Source organism: Epinephelus moara, chromosome 12, assembly GCF_006386435.1.
Source record: "Epinephelus moara isolate mb chromosome 12, YSFRI_EMoa_1.0, whole genome shotgun sequence".
Lineage (NCBI taxonomy): Eukaryota > Metazoa > Chordata > Actinopteri > Perciformes > Serranidae > Epinephelus > Epinephelus moara.
In genome coordinates, this window is record NC_065517.1 from 15,315,026 (window position 1) to 15,335,797 (window position 20,772).

The window sequence follows — 20,772 nt, forward strand, 5'->3', positions numbered from 1 at the left end:
TAAGATTTGATTTCAATTAAATTTTGGGCTGATGGTGGTGCTAGGGGGCACGATCTTGTTATCATTAACATCATTAGAATTTCCAGGGACCACAAACATCAGCCAGTTTTGGTCTGTAATGGTTAATACTTTGAACTTGAGTGAAGAGTATACATTTTATTAGTCATAAGTAAAGCCAACAAGCCAGTTGTCATGCCTGTAATGTTTCGCAGCTCCTATAAAAGTGTTGATGTTGTTAGTCGCTCAAAGACAGGACAATTGTACATTGTAAACGCCTAGTTGACACCCATTCTGATCCAAATACTTGCATGGTTGTTAGCTGTTATTCAATATCATGTACAGTAAGAAGTTTCTCGTTCAACTGCCAATCAGAATACATCGATATGCCATGCGGAGGATAAATCAAAGAAAAGATATCTTCTTGAAAAATTCTATATTTTCACCAGTTTTTAAGGAGATCCTGTATATTTAAAGACATTTTTTTTCCTTTTGAAATAATGAAAAAATGAGAATATATATGGACCCAACAGCTAAGTTTAAACAAAGTGAATGTAATGACGACCAATGCATTTTACTGTACTAGTTTTGATATACATGCACACATACTAAAGTTCTCCTCTACAGGTGTTAAACTGGAGCCAAAGTTTGTCAGTACGGTTAATTTAATTCCAGAAAACACAGTTCCTGTCTGTTCACTATGAAAGTCTAATGTTTGAGAATGCTCTGTATTGTGCCGTTGCTGTCCGTGACAATTATTCTCTGTGACTGTTGTAAATATGTCAAATATTGTGTATTTTCTGTGTATGATTTTGTGTATACATGTGTAAATATATTTATCTCCCTTGTACAATTGGTCCTATTTGTCTAAGTGTTATGGTGATATTGCATAAATCCACATGTCACATCTGTGATGTTTGATATTTCATTTTTACATGTGGCAAGAGTTTTTTGTAAAGTGAAATAAAAGATTGCAGATGATGGAAAGAGGCTGGATTATTTTAGAGACAATGTAGGTCAACTAAGTCACTTTAATTTTGGAAACAAACCCTATTTTATATTTTGTTTGTGATAACATAATAATTCCAAAGTCTTGTAGAGTGAACTTTCACACTCATTTTTATTTAATATTTACTCAAATATTTTCTTAATTATAAAATCATTTATTATATGTGACATTTAAAAAAAATAGCAACAAAACAACAAAAGAACAATTGCTGTACATTGTGATGCTTTTATGATTTACAAGTTCATGACAACATTGTCAGTGATGAACTGTTTCATGACTGACAACATTATCATGGTGTTCACTGAACATCATTCTGAAACCGTCAATGACATTTGTAAGTGATGTGGAAAAACAAAACACAACTGATAAGCACATTCCCAAACCCCTAATTTAACTTAGAGGTAAATATGTTGTAGATAACCTCTAAAAAAGAGACAGCTGCATCTGTAAACAATAACAATTGTTTTGTAGACACTGAAAAATAAATTAGGTCATGTCACAATACAGCAGCTGTTTTAATTTAAAGGTCCAGTGCGTAGGACTCAGTGACATCTAGTGGTGAGGTTGCAGAACTGAAACTTCTCCTGTTCTACTGTTTTAAGTGTGTAGGAACACCAATTTGCTCAAAGCAAACAATGCAACTGGCCCTATCTAGAGCCGGTGTTTGGTTTGTCTGTTTTGGGCTATTGTAGAAATAAAATGGTGGACAAAAACACAACAATTCTTATTTTCAGACAATTATTTAACTTACGAAAACATAGTTATGAATATTACATACAATTTCTGCCAATAGATGCCCCTATATCCTACACACTGGATGTTAAAAAATGAATCAAAACCTTTCAATCATCAGAGGAACAACAGCAGGAATAGAGAGTAAAGACAGAAACAAGGAAGAAAAAGACCTAAAATATGTCATTATAAACATTACATCCAGCAGAGTTACAATAAAAAAATTCAAGTATTTCCCCTCAGTTATAGCCTGAGTTGTTTTTGACATGATAAAAAGAGAAAAAGTAGCAATTACAAAAATACAGCAGCAAGAATGAGCTTAAAGATACACGTTTCCAACTTGCTATTGATGTTTTTAAACTCAGCACGTTCACAGTTTGAGAACATCGACAGCAAGTTGAAAAAAGATAAAGTGCATCTTTAAGGCACTGTGAAAAAAATTAAATACCATGTTGTCAAGAAACTCTTAAAACTATGAGTGTGGAACCAATATGAACACAGGCTTTAAAGACAATGTGCAAATGTGATGAACAAGTTAAAAGAACGACACCGCTATCCTTGTTGCTGCACGCTCTTGCTAGTATGAACAAATCTGAAGACACAAATCAACAAAAACTGCAGTGGAATGTTTTACCGATTACACAATCAAAACTTTGCAAAATAATGTATGAGAAATTAGCCTGAATGGTTTTAAGTTTTTCCAGTTTCTCACATTTTGGCGACTCCATCCTTTACATCTAACATTTTGTAAGCAGAAACACTTCAGTTTGAATTTTTGCACCAACTAATGACAAGATGTGTCCTGTCTGCTTTGCATTATACTGACAGAAGTAGAAAAACAGGATTCATTTTATTGGTATTTTGAATGTATTTACTTGTTTCAGAATAACAAACAAAAGGTTTAAGTATGTTGCACCTGTAACCACACCCTACAGTGATGTCACAGTGTACCAACACACCCTAAAGTACACGTTTACATCACTGTAGGAAATTTTAACCACTGGACGCCAGCAATAGCAAGGTTTTTAGCTGTTGTTATCATCAATAAAAAAGCTGCAGGTATTGATTACTTTTCCTGAGAGTAGTTGATGTTTACATTTCTGTTTCTTTTGGACTGCTGTCAACAATGGATTCACTGCCACGTTTGCAATCTGTACGCCAAATTAGAGAAACTGGAGCAACCGAAAACCCTTCTTGACCTACTTGGAATCAATAATCATTAGGTGGAAAACGCTAATGTGGTGCGTGTTAAGCAAGGCACTTAAGTGCCAGCTGCTCAAACTTCTTGGAAGCAAATTAACTGTCACTTTTCATATTCATCTAGTGTAGGAAAAGTGTAAAAATTATGTCTATGAGACATCTGGTGGAAGTAAAATGGTGTTCAGTCTGAGGAACACAAGTTTTGGAGTGTGGAGGTGCGGAGGTCACAGGTGCAAACTCTTACCTGTAGTTCTCCATTAACCTGGAACACTTTCAGGCAGGATTTTAAGAACAGGTTCAGAGTTCAGAGATGAAAGAGTATTTTTGAGCTGCCCACATAACAGGATAAACCAAGTTGGAACAACAACAGCTGATTACTGTTGTTTTTATCATTTTTAAAACTGTTTTGCAGGTTAGAGTTTTTGTGGTCCACCTTTTGATCCCACAGTAAAGCTCAGCTCCTGCTATAGCTCGTCTGTAGCTGTTTGGACGGCCACCTCCTGGTCTTTTTGTGAGAACAGTGCGTCAAACTGGGCCTGGTTTTCTCTTATCATCTTCTTGGCATGGGGGCTTATCATAGACCTCAGACAGATTAGTCTGACCAGCCCTGTCTGGCCCCCGGTTGCTATCCAGTTATGGCAGCACATGTTTGGGTTGAAACGTACCTGAGGAGAGGAGGAAGGTACTTGAATGTTTCATAGCTGGGAAATGACAAACCTAAAAAACAAACAATGAATGAACAAGTACAAACCAGCTTTCAAATTTTGGATTTGTCATTGTCAAGCTGAAGGAAGTTGTGGAAAAATCTATTTGTCTATGTCTCTGATGGGCTCAACCAGTGACTTCAAAGGAAATTCCAATGTTTTTCAACCTGTTTCTTACTGTCATTATCGGGCTAAATTCATAGAGATTCATGGGCACCCAATAGCTCACCTGGTAGAGCAGGCGCCCCTTGTACAAAGGCTGTGTTCTTGCTGCAGCGGCCGTGGGTTCAATTCCAACCTATGGCCCTTTGCTGCATGTCATCCCCCATCTCTCCCTATTTCATACTGTATCTGTCCTAACAAATAAAGGCAAAAGGCCCCAAAAGCATCTTAAAAAAAGAGAGATTCTGGAAGAAAACGTTAAGTCGATCAAGGCAATCAGAGTGAATAAAATTCAATTTGACATTAAGAAATACAAAACCTTGCCTCTAAGTAGCTCTGCTTGCTCCAACAAATGCTGCTTTAAGTGAGTAACATTTCCTGAATCTCTATTATGGAGGAGGAAAAGTGCTTAGCTAGCACTATCAATAGTCAAAATGGACACAGTTTTACAGTGAAATAAAACAAAGGCTAAAAAATGCCTGCACTTTTCCTCAAGCTTCAGTGTGTTAATCTCTCACAGTCACCACACTAAATGCAGTTTTAATGGCTTATCCAGTCAGACAAAAACAAAATTCTTAATTCTTAAGGAAATATTGCTGATATGGAATTAACAGTAAAACTACTGAGATTAGTCTCAAGGAAAAGAACTGGTATAAATCTGTGTCATCAGCATAATGTGTTTGTTGCACTGAGCCAACATGTAAAAGCTGAACAGTAATGGACCAAGTCGTGATCCCTGAGGGACTCCATACATAACGTCAGCCTTGCCAGACAATTATTTATGCAGATGTTTTTTTGAGATATTGCGTTCATGAGACTGTGATGGATGTAAGGTCACACTGACCTTGACCTTTGACCACCAAATTCTCATAAGTTCATCCTTGATTCAAAGTGGATGTCTGTGCAAATTTAAAGAGTTTCCTGACGGTGAATTTTAGATACTGCATTCCTGAGGATAAGATGGATACAAGATCACGATGACCTTGACCTTTGACCCTTGACCACCAAAAACTTATCAGTTGATCCTTGAGTCCAAGTGGACATTTGTGCAAAATCTGAAGAAATTCACTATTGGCATTCTTGAGATATTTGGTTCACAAGAATGGGACAATCAGACAACCCGAAACATAATGCCTCTGGCTATGGCTATCGCTAGTGTGGAGGTATAAAAACAATGTATTTAGTCAAACAGAAGCATTTCCTTGCAACTTTCACTTATGACTCACTAGAAATGTGTGGCGGTGTATTTTTCTTCTGAGACTCTGCCCACAATCTGTATTTTCTTATTTTCTACTTATCTTTCTGACATTTATGGGCTTGAGTCCCCACAGCGCTTAGATAAGGTTGGGGCTTTATAAAAAAGCAGCTATCAGGTGCCAGACCGTAAGCAGAAGGCACCAAAGAGACTCAGCACCAAAAAAAAACCTGCAAATGTATCACCAAACCAGAGTGAATCTGGGGTTTGGCTTTTAGTTTTACATTCGGTGGCGAGTGTGTTTACAAACAGTAATCAACAATCCTGCATTGTATATAAATTTAGCAGTAATAAGCGAGAACAGATTATGATTTGTTTGTTTATTTAATCTTTTTTTTGGCTCTGCCAACACAAAATAAGAGTGTGTTGACCGTTGCTTTAAAGGCATGTATGATTCCGATGAGTTAACAGCTTGATGTGATAGTACGTTGTGACATCGGCTAATGTCATAAGCACACCTGGAGCAGGGCTGCTGCTATCCACCTAGGTGCCCCTAAGTGTAATTACTCTGTGCTTTTCGTATTTTTATTTTTTTTTACTTAATGACCCTGATGCATAGTTCATTTTATTATTTTGAGTAATTACATATATCATATTGCCTAGAATGGTCTAATGGTGCCTATTGTAGTTGTGCTTCGTCTTAAATTTAAATAGTTCATCATTATGATTGTGATTGATGATCATTAGCTGTTTTGGTGCCCCCTTCAGCACTTCATGCCCCATGCACGTAGTGGCGGTGCTGACCTGGAGGTTTGCAGTGAAGTATCTGGGCTTCTTTCCTTTCCTTCGTCCTCTTCTGATGACCATTCAGAATTTAACTCATATATTATTTGTGGAAATATATTAACTTTTGCTGTGCAGTGTTTTTAATGACAACTGTTATTGTAGGCTGATTAACGGGTTAGAACACCTGTAAAGCGGAGGGATACATGCGTGGTCATATGTCCCAGTGATGATGATGTACTCTTTGTCAGCACTCTTAGAATGACTTTTATGCAAACAAATGCTTTGACTGGAACTAACTACTGTATAATTATTTAATGTGATGACAAATTTTACTTCATCTTGAGTTAGTGTTACTATAAACTTATAACATTTTTAATCAAGTAGTTATTTGTCCACTCTTCCCTCCTGCGAATGACTCAGCTGTAGCTCTCAGTGAGTCAATATTACTGCCACCTCCTTCCTTTTTTTACTGATGCTCATCTATCCCTCTCTTCATCACTATAAATCCTCCTGGTGTGCCTCTGCTTTTATTTTTTTCTCTTCCTCTTGTCCAGTCAGTTTCTTCCTCCTTCTAATCCATTTATCCCCTTCAGACGAAAAGCCAGTCACAAACCCAGTGGCGTTTTGTTTTTGAGATTGTCCCATGAAGTGCCCGTCCATCATCTCATCCCAGAGGGCACGGCGACACCCTCCACTCTGCCCCTCTTAAAATTAAACACATCAAATCCTCAAATGGCTGCTTTCCATCTCCCCCTCCCTCCTTCCACCGAGGGTGACATTTTTCTCATTTTACACATCATTACATTCAGCCCGTCTTTATAGCTGCCCATCAGAGGAGGAGAAAAAGGAGGAAGGGGCTCTACTTTCATCTCTCACCTGCTTTCTTTTTTAGTCTAGTGTTTATCTTTCTCTTCCCTTCTTTGCCATGTTGTGTTGCAGCAGGAGTCTGATGATACTTGCGCTGTGTGTGTAAATACCTTGTGTAGTGCGCCCAACGGCTTCTCATCCAAGTTCAGCTTTCTCTTCACCTCCGTGTCCTTCATGCGTTTCCACAAGGTTTGCTTCTCGCCTCCTGCAAAGGTCCGCTGGAAGTCAAAGGAGATGATTATTACATTGTTACATGTGGAGAACGAATATGTTTGAAAAATACTGCGACTTGTTTTAATAACCACTCACAACTGGTGAATTAATCCTTAGAAATATTTGAAGTCTCTTCCAACATTGCTAACCCAGTGGAATAAATGATATTACACACTTTATTTATGAATCGATTTGATTACTGTGATAGTCATTTAACCGTTTAATGAAAGCACTAATTAGGTTTCCATGTCATTATGTGTTATTACTTTAATACATATGATACAGTTAATACAATCATCAATTTATTTGTTACAATACATAATTAATGATTTAGTTGGATGATGATGGCTACATGTAGGTGGGTGTTCAATTAATCACATGGCTGCCAGACAAATTTATTGTCCATGGGGACAATAATGCCAGAGTTGACAAATAAATAAATTCTGAATAATGATGCATTTATCTTTTAAAGATTTTTTGGCCTTTATTCGATAGGATGGACAGAATGAAAGAGGGGAGGAGGGTTGGGGACATGCAGCAAAAGACTGCAAGTCAGACTCAGCCTTCATTTGGCACATACTATGTAGTACTACACTGGTGTCTGAAGCAAGTTCTTACTCCAAACTCAGCTTACACAAAGTCTTGATGGTCTTTTTATGCATATTTGATCTCTTGGGACAGTCTAAAAGCAATTTCAACAGCCTTTTCACCTGGATAAAAATTAAATCCTGACATAACAAAATAAAACATAGTGTAAAATATTCAGAATAAATGGCATAAAATAAAGAAATAAGTATTTCCTAAACCAAGGGCTGAGTATCATTTGAAATCTTGTTTTCCCATTTGGCAACCTATCACTAACGCTGGGTGTGGTCAGAGGTGAAACAGACTTGAAACTTTTCACTTTTGTTCCTCTCTAAACGTTGGCTAAAATACATTCTGAATTAGAAAAATAATGATTTAACAAATGTTCATCAAAGATTAAGTGAACTACTCATTGCAACAGGAATGTTCTGCCAGAACCAAAAAGTTTTAAGGTTTGTCACCCAGCCCTACAAAAAAAAAAAGGCTCATTTTCTTTTACCTTCAATTTGGTCTTTCATTTACTGATAAGGTTTTCCTCAGTTTGATTTTCTTGATTGTAACAACATTTTAATTTGCTTCCTTGTGTACAGCACTTGGTGACTTGGTTTCTGAATCTACCCACCATATCGCTGTCCATATGTTGGAGGAGGTATTTCTTCACAGCCTCTTTGTACGTGTGGAACCGCAGAGGGGGACATTGATTCTTTCTATCTCTTCCTCCATCGCTTCCGTTTTCATTATCGTCCTCATTCCCTCCTTCAGATCCGGCATCCGCTCCTTCTGCCTCTCCTCCCTCCTGCTCTTCAACATCACATCCCTCCTCCTCCACTCCTCCCATCTCTTGATTTTGTTCTTCAGTAGTATCGTGAAGCACCAGAGATGTTAAGTAAACAGGCTGAAAACACAGGGTGATGAGAACACGTTAATGTAATTGCAGAGACAATATTGCAACTTCTCCGACAATTCTTTATTCATTCCACTGTTTAACTTTTAAAACGTATGCCTGGGCAGCAACATGACATCAAATAACAACAAAGAATAGTGAACTTACAAATCGTCTCTCTAACGTGCGTTTGATGTACTGAGGACTGCTGCATATCTGAGGTAACAGCGAGAGGATCACCTCACCAAGGCTGTCTGCAGTCACCACACTGTTCATCCAGTCGGTGTAAGATATAGACTACAATGAAACAGAGAAAGACAAATCGGCATTAAGAATATTTCCCTCTTTAACTACTGTCTTGTTTAAGGTTTTGCTAAATTATCATCTGATTCAATTCTCTAGGTTATACTAAGAATCACACTGTAATGTGACATTGTTGTGGGCTCAATATAAACTCCCTGTGACCTTTAGTGGAGAAAATTGGTTCCCAATTACTTACAATGAGTTTAAGGGAATCAAAAGTAGTTATGAGAGATAATTTCAGCACCAAGCATTCATTCATTCATTTTCTGTAACCTATCCCAGCTGACATTGGGCATCGCCAGACTATCAAAGGGCTGACACATAGAGACAGACAATCATTCACACTTATGGGCAATTTAGAGTCACCAATTAACCTGCATGTCTTTAGATTGTGGGAAGAAGCCGGAGTACCCCGAGAACACCCACGCTGACACGGGGAGAACATGCAAACTCCGCACAGAAGGGCTTTGTGGGAGGTTTTGTCACATTTAGTATATGAATTCCTGCGTTATGGCCAAAAACATGTTTAGTGAGGTCACAGTGACCTCTGACCTCTGACCACCAAATTCTAATGAGTTCATCCTTGAGTCCGAGTGGACGTTTGTGCCACATTTGAAGAAATTCCTGCAATCAGTTTTATGAGAAAGGGATGGACGGACAGATGGGTGACCTGAAAACAACTTAAAAACATAACACCTCTGGCCACGGCTATCACAGGTATGGGCCTATACAGAAAAAGCAGCAGAAGAAATGTTTTTTTACGGGCCATAAAGGAGACTGATGATATTCTCAGTTTTTCCTATTGTAAACTGAAAAGACCAAAACCAACAGGGAATGTAACCACTAACAGGTAATGTATGTGTATCAGAGCCTGAGTTATCTTCTTCCTCTGTGCCATAGAGCTCTGCTATTGTCTTAAGACTTTAAAAACACATCAGGTAGACACACTGTTGCACTGGGTGATGTTCCTTTGTTACCACAAACACAAACTGTAGTTTATTTTTACTCAATCCCACATACACCATCCTGCTGCCCCAAATACTCACGGGATTAATCCACTGCAGAAAATAGTCCCTATGTCTGAGTTACTAAAGTTTTATGTGCCTTTTTAAAAATGAAATTGCCCAGGCCATTTTTAAAGATTTATGTCTTCAGTAGAAATCAATTTGCTTGTGCTTGTTCTGAGTACCAAAGACAGAAAGTCAGAGAGTATTGAGAGGAACTAATTGCTGTTGGTTTTGGTCTGTTGATGTTTTATTTTCAAGATAAAAAAGTAGCATAATGCCAGCCTTATCATTTTACGGTGAGTGGGTCAAACTACCAACTGGCTGTTCTAATACCAGGTACATTCAGGTATATATATTACCCTATGGTTCAAAGTGTTTGTCATGAACGCTTCATGACTAGCACACAAGTGCAAAGACATCCTTGTCAACATGAAACACAGCAATGACTTCCTAAAGAGCCAAGCTAATCTATTTTGTAGTCCCTGGCTAATATAGAGGATGCCAATGAATGAAAGATGAAAGATTACAACACACTCACCCACAGAGAGGCTGTCCTAGGAATCGCAAAGATGGCTCGCATATAATGGTCAAAGTAATGGACTCCTTGTGAACCATACCTAAATAAAAAAAATTCCAACAAAAATAAGTAAGAAAGGAAAGACATGGTGAGACATGTTGAAATCTCAGCATGGCCGACAAGTACACTCCCTCAGTGCATTTAACGGGGAAGCCCACTAATTTTCAAAGTCAATTTACTAGTCATGGTATACCATAGTTTGTAGCAGTTACTTTTATGATATTTACAGACATTAAGACAGGGAAAAAAAGAAGAAGCTGTCTTACGCTGCATAGGCGTTCTCCTGAGCCAACAAGAGGCCCGGTGCATTCAATGGCCAGTAGATCTCATTGGTCAGATAGCGTTTCTGAACAGTGATGGGATTGTAGAGCCTCCTCAGATCCCATGTCTTAATATAGCGGTCTTCTCCTGCTGTCACCAACAGGTACCTGAGAGGAAAAACAGAAAGAGAGCCTGTTGTCAGTGTCCAGTTTTTTAAAGATGTTAATGGTGGGAAGCAATCACTTCATTGTAAAAAGTAGAAAATGTAAAAATGGCTGAATATCACAGCCCGACCAGTGCAGGGCTTCTGATACCAATAGTGGTATTTCATGGTTTCCAGTTTATTTTCTTTTAACACGTGTGACCAGGAAACATACTGGGTAGGACATTTCACAGTTGAAAATAAACTTGTCTTTTCTCTCTAGTCTGCAAACTATAAAATGGTGAGATTGTTTCAAAACATTTCTCCTATTTCTCCTTTACTTAAATTTTTTGTCATTTATTTGCTGACGTGTAAGACCGATAATGATGTATCTCGGATGAGCTAATATCTGCTCTACTGAATATGTGAATTTACTTGTAATGCAGAGCTTCAACACAGACATGGAATGCATCATTCCCCTTACATTGATCAAATCTGACAGTGGTGTCTGCCATAGAACAAATGAGGAAAGAGCAATCAATAAAGCCAGATTTCATTGTGACAAAAACAGTGGTGTATGAATGTAGAGAGAAGATGACAAACTGTTCAGGTGAGGAAAAAAAAGAAAAGAAAAGAAAAGAGAAAGTAGAGGTGGAACAGAGAGAGCGAGAGAGAGGGGTAGTTTTATCTCTTTCAACATGGCTGTGTAATTAAAAAGCAGTGATCCAGACAAGATATGTGTCCTCTTGAGTCTCTGCCAGGAGGGTGACTCTCTCTGGAGGATTAATCTTATTCATGTACGTGGTTCAACCTTAGTTTAATACCTTTTTACACCTGCCTTACAGAAAATCCACTCAAATGTGTTAAGCTCAAGCACAGTAAATAACCAACAATGGACTAAAAAACATGGCTGCTTCTCAAATTAGTCTCAGATCTGCACAGGCTTCAAACATGCAATGTGAATAAATTCATTCTTTTTCCACAACCGCTTCTCCTGTTAGGGGTCGTGGGGGGGCTGGAGAGGTAAAGTACACCCTGGACAGGGGTGTTGGTGGCTTAGTGGTAGAGCAGGCACCCCATGTACAAGGCTGTTGCCGCGGCAGCCTGGGTTCGAGTCCAGCCTGTGGCCCTTTGCTGCATGTCTCTCCCTCTCTCTCTCTCTCTCTGTCTCTCCCCTTCACGCTTCACTGTCCTGTCAATTAAAGGCAAAAAATGCCCTAAAAAATATCTCAAATAAACAAAAAAAGTACACCCTGGACAGGTCACCAGACTATCGCAAGGCTGACACAAAGAGACAGACAACCTTTCACACTCACATTCATTTAGAGTCACCAATTATCCACCTTTTATCAGGACTACACTGTGCTGCCTGTACATATTTAATCAGAATTTTAATTGAGGTCAACATCAAAGTTCATCTTCTTGAGAAAACCAGACGAAATTTGCTGCAATGTGGTGGTAATATCTGCATTACTGGGACAGGCAACCTTGAAGTAGTTTGCCAGTGTTGGTAATAATGACTCAGTGCTTGTGAGTCACGTTAAAGCATAAGGGAGCTATATGTAAGAAATCTAAAGCAAATAGTCGTAAAATCCTCCTAATACGTCACAGAGACTAAGGAATAATGTTAATATAACATACTGATCAGTATGCAGTATTGTGAATTTGAGTGCAGTAACTGTTTTGGCCACATTCTTACATACAGCGCCTTTAACATATCAGATATGATATAAACTGATCTAAACTGTCTCCCCGTTGGATGCTAAGCTAATGTTGGCTAATGTTGAGTGTTTTTGACTGGACAAACTTTTTTCATAGTTCTAAGAACCCCATCTTCTTGATATGTCTGCACCGCAAGAACTGGAAATGATTGTAGTGTCTAGAACACCGTTGAGAAATGTTTTTAACTCCTATTTCAGAGTAGATACTCTCCCAGTACTAGGACCACGAACCATGAACGATGCAAATGTACGGTTATTGGTCCAGATGTCATAAATGTATGTTGATTTGTCAAACACAGCCCTGGCAAATGCCTTTTTTAAAAACCTGATAGCCATGTAAAAAACAGACAAAGCAAAACACAGACCACAGCTTGAAACGAGAAATAGAGGAAAACATGGACAGATGGACCAAAAGTTGAGTTCAGGCTTTAGTGAGTACATATGTGACAGTGGAAATAATGCGTTTATGACTCGTCAAAGCAAAAGTGAAGTTGCTATACTAACCACTGGCTGGTTTACAATATGTCACTTCAGTGGTCCTGTTGGCTGTGTGAATGCAAACAGAAAAAAAGCCACTGGAGGCATGTAGTTCTCATGGGGGGCTCACCAGTGGGCAGTTTCTCTAGTGGAGTCCCAACTGTTTGGTCCGAAAACACCTGACAGATGATGGAACAAGCTGCTCCTCTCTGAATGTCCAGAGATCATTAAAGTATTTAAGTACTTTAAGTATACCTGAGGGTTGTTATTATTATCTGTTAGCATTAGCTGTTAGTCAGTGCTGTGCTGGCTACAATGTACAGTAAAATGAAGTGCACATACACACTAATGCTAGATGGTTTGTTGACCGACAGACACATCACTCTGGTGGTCTTTGAGAACTTTTAGTGAATAATATGGACGCCAAATGATTTATTTTGTAGTTTAACTAACTAACATAATAAATGGAGATGGAGGTGATAAAATCTAAAAATGAGAAACCTGCCAACAGCATTGATTCTGCCCTTGATTTTTATGGAGGACAAGTAGGGACAGAGAAGTTTTAATGGCAGAAAATTTTATGTGCTTAAAAGGGGTCATTGTTGCAATGGGTTGCTTTAACTCAAAACTGTTGTTAGACATAAAATTAAACTGATACAGGAGAGCCTTAGCAGAGTTTGAAAGCTGGTGCTGATATCTCATATTTTGAGCTGACGGTCGATCTACTTTGAACAAAATGTTCTAAAAACAGTTTTTCAGCATTCCTCCAAGAGCTGTAATTTCAGCATTTCTCCAAAACTATATGCATGTCAAGGAAGAAGAGACTTTGTGAAGGCATTTACATGATGTGACACCAAAAGCCATGTTAATAATCTGGTGTCAGCATCTTAAAAGATGATACTGCAGATTTTTGATGACTGCAGATGTTACTGGAGCTGTTAAGGGAAGAAACTCCTTAATAGCAGGTGTAGACGACACTCTGACTGACTGGCCAATATCAGAATTTTAATAAAAAGCCAATTTTGTCCCAGGACATTGCTTTAGCCCTTATGCTGACTTGCACAGCATATTAGTGAATCCTTGTAGCAGACACCGGTGATGTAAATGACCCTTTCGTCTTTCTCCTCATCTACACGTACTTCACCTGACTAATGGAGCAGAGAAGCATTTACAGGGGATGAAACCATCTCCATGAGGTTTTGGGTAAAATGTTGAACTATGACCTTTTATCACATATGAAATACTGGCCAGTCATGGTTCACCCCTGTGCATAGTCATAATCATCTACATACAGAATTTAGGATGTACTCACATCAACAACGTTGAACAAGAGTTTATCTGAATTACGGAGTTCCCCTGTGGTTTAATTTGGCATTTTGCTAGGAAGGACAACATAATTTTGCATGGAGACACCCTAGGTGACAATAATTTTAACACGGTCTGTGGAAACTGGACCTTACTTCACCATTTTACACAACGGACCACAGCACATAGCTAGAGAGGTTTGTTGCTCTTTCTAACACAGTCCTAAGCCCTTAGTTAATCATATTTAGAAAGCAGGAAATGCTCCTGTTATTTAGTAACGTGTATCTGAGTTTGCAGAAATAATGTGTAGTCCCACATGGGTCCATTCTAGTGCCCTTTCTGTTCAATATATGCATGCTTCCACTAGCTCAAATCATGCACAACAGCAGAGATCCAAAGGATCAGCGGGTACATTTACATGTGCATTAATATTCCACTTTTATTCCAAATATTCCAAATTTGATATGGGTCATGTAAACAGCATATTCTATTTAGATATTTTCCGAATAGGCAAATGTAGAATTTTTAAGACATGTGGGATGCTGATATTATTCAGGTTTTAATAGCATTCTTTGGACATGTATACAGTGCATTTAGAATATGCCACACGATTGGGGTTTTTACTGCAGTTTGCGTCACACAGCCACTTGCTGGTTTATTGCTCTGTGCATTGTCATGAATATGTCGCACACAAATCAACTTCCCAAAAGTTTGCAATGCTGTGGTAAAGATGAATGCCCAAAAGAAAAGCACATATGTAGTAGGAAGAAGTAACAAACCAACTTCTAAACATTATGAAAGACTAGGGATACCAATGGGTTTTTGGATTATGTGCAAAATATCCTAGAGCTGAACTTGTGTAGAAGGTGGACGAAGGAATATAAATGGGAGGCTGTATTCACATGGTCGAACAAGCCTATCAATGGAGGAAAAAATCCTGGACTAAGCATCAGCCGTTCCACTTTTTGACATGATAAATGACATGTTAGGGCAAGTTAACTGGATGCATGTAAACGGGAAAATTAGTGGAATATGCATTTCTATTAAACATATAAACAGCTTAATTGGAATATTGTAATAATATACTATATTGTGCAAAAACCAAAAACAACAAAAAAAAAACTGTGTATTTTGTACACATAAACAGCTGATCAAAGTCCAATGCTTTGTTTAGTCTACACTACTGTGTTTTGCCCACCTCAGCTGCTAGTGTTGTCCTGGTGATTGACCCTGCTTTGACAGCCAGGTCTCAAACTTTGCTAAAATCTGTTCTCTCTCCTCCTTGTTCCTAAACAGGAAAGCTATGTGTCTTCAAAATATTGAGGAAGCAGCACCTCCGTTTTAGGTGCTGCAAACTGTTTTACAAATTTAAATTACAAATGTCACCGGTGGCAGGTAATCTCAGCTGTCGCTTATTAACCTTAATTCTATGGTGATTAAGTGTATGACAGACCAACATAAAATTTGGCTGTTGTCAGGTTTATGTGCGAGCCGCTGTCTGCAGTCAGCCAGTTATTGTTTATGACTTAGTTATTAAGGAAAATTAATACATACAAAAACATAAAAGACATTGAAAGCTGTAATAGAACAAAACCTGCTTTTTCTAAAAATGGGTATTTTATTATAATCTTTCAGTTCTCCTAGGCTGTATAGTCTTAAGGTCTTAAACCAGATAAATATTCCTCACAGGAAGATTGAGATTTTGAGGTATTTAGGGAAGATCTAACTAAAAGAAAGACCGATGACTGAAGGTCAGTGATGTTGCTGAACAGACATAAGTCAGGTAACCTCTTCTGAATGGCTCGGGTAGGACGTGGCTGCACGCCCAGCCTTGTACCCTACTTTTTGAATTAGTACCTAAACACAGTGGAACAAGGGCTGTTCTGCCAAAATTAAGCACAAATTTCTTCTTTCAGGATTTATTGTGCTGCCTTTGGCTGCAAGTACCAGAGCTGCCTTTAACCACCCACCTTTTAATTGGCTGTGAATAATACTGCCAAACTAAAGTAGATGTTTAGAATAAGTGAGAAAGGATAAAAAAGCAAAGGAAATCCTGCAGTCCAATCCATTCTCTCTTCTGTGCTCCTCCCCAAGGTTTGCCATGATTTTCCCCATAAAATTTCTTTATGGGGGTGTTTTTTATGATTAGGGGTTATACAAATAAATTGGATTTGCCCTGAAACATGTCATGTGTGGAAAAAAACCCCATAACCACTCGAATGTGCTTGTGAATTGAAATCATTTGAAGCTGCTGCAACAATAGAAAGTAGGTTTTTAGCCAACAATGGGTGCTTTTGATCCACTTATCAATTTTGCTGATTTCCAACATTATTCTTAAGTACCTGTTATGGACTGACACAGTCATATAACATTTACACTTGTAATTACTCCCATGCACTATTCATCTAAATTCTGTATCATGCAGTGACAAGCTGAGCAGATGCAAGATAAATGATTCTGAAGTCACAATATTTTATCTGCAGACTAATCAAAGCTGAAAGAATAAACAAAGCTTTCCTTCAACAGACAGTTATAAAAAGGCACTAGTCTATGTAGGAATTTTATACTATGATTAATACATAGATACCAAGTTGAAGAACGGGAATGTCGTCCTTCACCACACATTCACACATGACTAATGATGACAAATGTGACATCATGTAAATGCAGCATCAGCATACGGGTGGGATCACAGTGAAAGTGTCTACCTGGAGGCGGGACAGAAGGCCAGGGCCCTGACGGCATGGTCGTGAGCCAGGAGGCATCGATAGGGCAGCAGGCTGAGCGACGTGCTTGACTCTCGCACCCGCAACAGCGCCGACTTCGTGCACAGATCCCACAGACCTACTACACCTAGGGAGAGAGAATGTAATACACGAGACAACAACAGAAAATAAGGGCTCAAATTAAATCCTTTTAATTTGCAAAAGACAGAAGCACTATTTGTTGGAAAACAAATTAATCAGTGGCAAGAATAAAGAGGCATGAAGATAAACCTGAGGTTATCTAAAATGTGCATTTGTTTGTTCTTTCGAACATCGAACAGATTAATCAAGAGCATCTCAGGGAAATCAATTCATACCATCATAGAATCCAATAGCCATTATGTTGTGTGGTTTTTCAGGCAGCCAATCCATAGACAGGACTTGTCCACTCCTTTCATGTCGAAGAGCTTTCAATGCGCCCAGCTTCAGAGTTAACACTCCTTCTGCCTGCACACAACAAACAAATGTCACTGGTACAACAATGTAAACAGTCAGGTTGGGTATCATATTTCCCTGATGCCCAATGTCACATACTACATACTGTATAGAAGGCATTTCATAATCTAATGTGCAGATAAGCAGAATTTAACGAGGTGAACAGAGAAAGAGACAAAGAAACAATTTCAATGGGAACCTACCTGGTATATTGGCAACTGTTCACTGGCTGTTCCTGTGGAGAGAAACATAAATCACACTAAGTATGTGTTTATTGGTAATGATAATTCAAACTAATGATAGGATGCAATGAGATTCACAATGAGCATTTATAGGGAACAAAAAATATGTTGAATGTAAATATAGAAACATTGTGTTGCAGTCATTTGAGTTTTGTTTCACCTCCACTGGTGCAAACAACAAAGAAAAATGTGCTTTATGTAATGACATCTCAAGAGTGACGTGTAAGCAGCGACGATCACAAGGCCGGCTCTTCACTTTCAAACTTGGCATCAGTCTAAACTGTACTTTGTCAGCCTCAAATGTATTTTGGTTCAGGCTATGCTCTAGTTAGCTTACACAACGTGTTGTCTTGAAATAAAAAATGTTTTCAGTTGTCATTGACAAGCCCATTGGAGGGCTTAGTGAAAAGTTGTCTGAAAGGGAGAAGACACGATAATTTTTTAAATATGGGGTTAACAGTGCACATTTTCAGACAGTCTCTCCTTGGAGGCATTCATAATGTTGCAGTGGTTCATGTGAAAAAAGGAAGATAGAAAGAGAACTTCAAACCTTGGATTCTTTCACACCTCCACACAGCTGGCCAATCACAGCATGAAGTGTGTGAATGACAAATTATTACTTAGGAAAGTTACAGAAATGATCGGATGCAACAGTGGGTTTCCAAAGCTATTCACCTATCCAGAGCACTTCGGAGTATACAGCCAGCTTTGGGCTCTGAGCTGAAACAACATAACATGAGCAATCTAACATACTCAGGATTAGCACAGTTTGCAAGTTCAAGTCTGTTGCACTATTAACCACATCCATCATCGACTAGACTGTAGACAGCACTATATATATAGAGTTAGAGTTTGGCAAAGCATGACATAGTGACTAGATGGCAGCACATATAGGATAATTGATCTAGCTGTAGTTATTTTTTCACATGCGTCAATTCAAGAAGGTAAAATGCTAACTTATAGCATTATAGCATGCTAATGTTAACATTTAGCTCAAGGTAAAGCTGAGGCTGAAGTAAATTCAATCATTAGTTTCAGAGGTATCCTGAAGTGAATTTAGGCATGAAAACTTGACCTAATGATGCCGCCAGAAGTTCATCCTATAGGGAACATAAAAGTCTGTAAAGAGTTTCACATCTGTCTATCCAACAGTTGTCGAGATGAGACACTCTGAAGCAAAAGGGCCCTATTTAAACTACCACTGGCACATGATCTAAAGTACATGCAACAAGTGCATCTAGGGTGTGTCCATCTTCATTTTGCTCGTAAAAGGGTGCTTAATCTTGGCACAACATAAGGCGCATCTTATTTACTTAATCAATTATAGGCGTGTTTTTGCGGTCAAGTGAATTCAACCAAGCCACTGCTATTAATGTGGCAGGTTTGGCAAATTAGAGTAGCAAGTGGTTTTCTGCTGAGAGTAATGCAGTGAGAACAGTAATGCCACTGCAGCAAAACTAAAAAACTGTAGTTATAAACTTGACAGAGTAAACAAGTGCATTTAGGGAGTGTCTACCTCCATTTTCGTTGGGTGCAAACTAAGTAAGGCGCCAGGGGTAAAAGGGTTGTATTTATTCCCTTCATAAATCATAGTTGTATTTTGGGCATAATGTGAATTCAACCAGTCAGAATGTCATCTTCCATTACCTTTAAAAGCCAGGTACACCTGCACCTGGACCACTGCTATTTGTATGCTGGATTTGGCAAATTGGAGAGGCGAGCGGTTTTCTGCTGAGAGTAATGCAGTATGAGCAGTGATGTCACTGTAGTAAATATCGTGGGACATTTAAGCAGCAAAACTAAAAACTGTAGTTACAGATTTGATGGAGGACACGAAACTTAACTTTTAACTTCTAAAATGATCAATGACATTACGCTGCTCCTCATGCGTATATACACACAGCATCTTTCTCTCATAAAGGGGAGCAAGACAGCAGCTCTGCTATGTTCACATGATGAAGAATGTAATCAATATGTTCCCAGTCAATAATGTATTATTTCGCCCACCCACAACCCATCCGTGTGTCCCTGTGTGTGTAACAAGCAGGGTGTGCATGCATTGTGTAAGCGCACCTTACCGTCTGAGTAATGACCCATTTAAATAGCAGGAAAATACTACACCATTCTGACGTTAGACCAGGGTTTGTGGGTTAATGGCGGAACCGCTTTCTGCTGCCTCAAAATAGCAATGCGCCAACAATGCACCTGACGCCATCTCATTTTAGGATCTACACACCCACGCATGCAAAAACATTTGCTACTTACACAACGTGGGCACTGGCTGAAAATAATAACAACGCTGGTCTGAAATTGTGGTGGGGTTAGACAGGGCCAAAAGACAGACCAATGCAACAACTGCTATCACCATCTCTCGAGCCCCTACCCTGATGTGGTAAAAAATTGCTGGATGTTAAGCACCACTTTAGAAGTAATTCTGCCGTGCCTGCCTTGACAATCACTGTTGTGCTTAATAGATGTAAAATCCAATAACAAAAAAAAGGTGTCAGACTGTTCACCCGTCATTAGTTTCCTCTCCTCCTCCAGTTTAGATTACAGAGAGCTCAGATCAATATGGTGTCCTCCTCACTCTTCCACACCCTCCATCAACTCACCTCTGCCTCAGAAAAACACACACTCATACTTTTATATAGGTCTTGTGTCTTAAATCAAGCCCTACTCTTTTCCCTCTCAGTGATCAGACCCTGGATGAACCCTAGCTCACCATCAGTGAGAATACGTCAACTCATGTTATTCAGCATGGCCTCACAACACTGAGCTGAGTCTTGGACAGGTCTGAAACTGCCAGGTTACCAAACTGACAGCAGAATTTATATTTTGTTTCGGTAACGAGATATTGTTGACGACCTCTCGCCTTCTCAGACTCACATTTCTCTCTTCTCAGTTACTAACATACCTGCATTTACTTTTTATAAAATGACAAAATAAAGAAATAATGGCAAATTTTGACAACATGGTTCTCCATTATTCTCCATGCTTAACACACAGCAATCCTTCCCTAATATCTGCACCAGGCCAAAAATAAAGTAAAATATCCATTCCAGTGTTTCCCCAATATTAACTCTGCAGGGTACCACTGTGAGCTGTAGCGGGAATGAGTCCATGAATGGGGCTAGTGTCTGTGGTTAGTTCAAAGTTTGTCGTAACAGCAGGATAGTCGAGTGTCTCTTATCGAAACTACTAATG

General features: G+C 38.9%; 1 protein-coding gene across 1 annotated transcript in view; it reads right to left on the reverse strand.

The window, feature by feature from the left end:
* Positions 1–1,109: 1,109 nt before the first annotated feature.
* gtf3c2 (general transcription factor IIIC, polypeptide 2, beta) overlaps positions 1,110–20,772 on the reverse strand; it is a 37,358-nt gene continuing 17,695 nt past the window's right edge. Inside the window, exons 13-21 of the mRNA XM_050058546.1 lie at positions 17,530–17,561; positions 17,209–17,338; positions 16,835–16,979; positions 10,487–10,648; positions 10,182–10,260; positions 8,502–8,630; positions 8,073–8,345; positions 6,763–6,870; positions 1,110–3,603 (exon numbers count right to left, since the gene is read on the reverse strand). Of these exons, the coding sequence (XP_049914503.1) occupies positions 3,403–3,603; positions 6,763–6,870; positions 8,073–8,345; positions 8,502–8,630; positions 10,182–10,260; positions 10,487–10,648; positions 16,835–16,979; positions 17,209–17,338; positions 17,530–17,561 (1,259 nt within the window). The 3' untranslated portion in view covers positions 1,110–3,402. The remainder of the gene's footprint in view (positions 3,604–6,762; positions 6,871–8,072; positions 8,346–8,501; positions 8,631–10,181; positions 10,261–10,486; positions 10,649–16,834; positions 16,980–17,208; positions 17,339–17,529; positions 17,562–20,772) is intronic.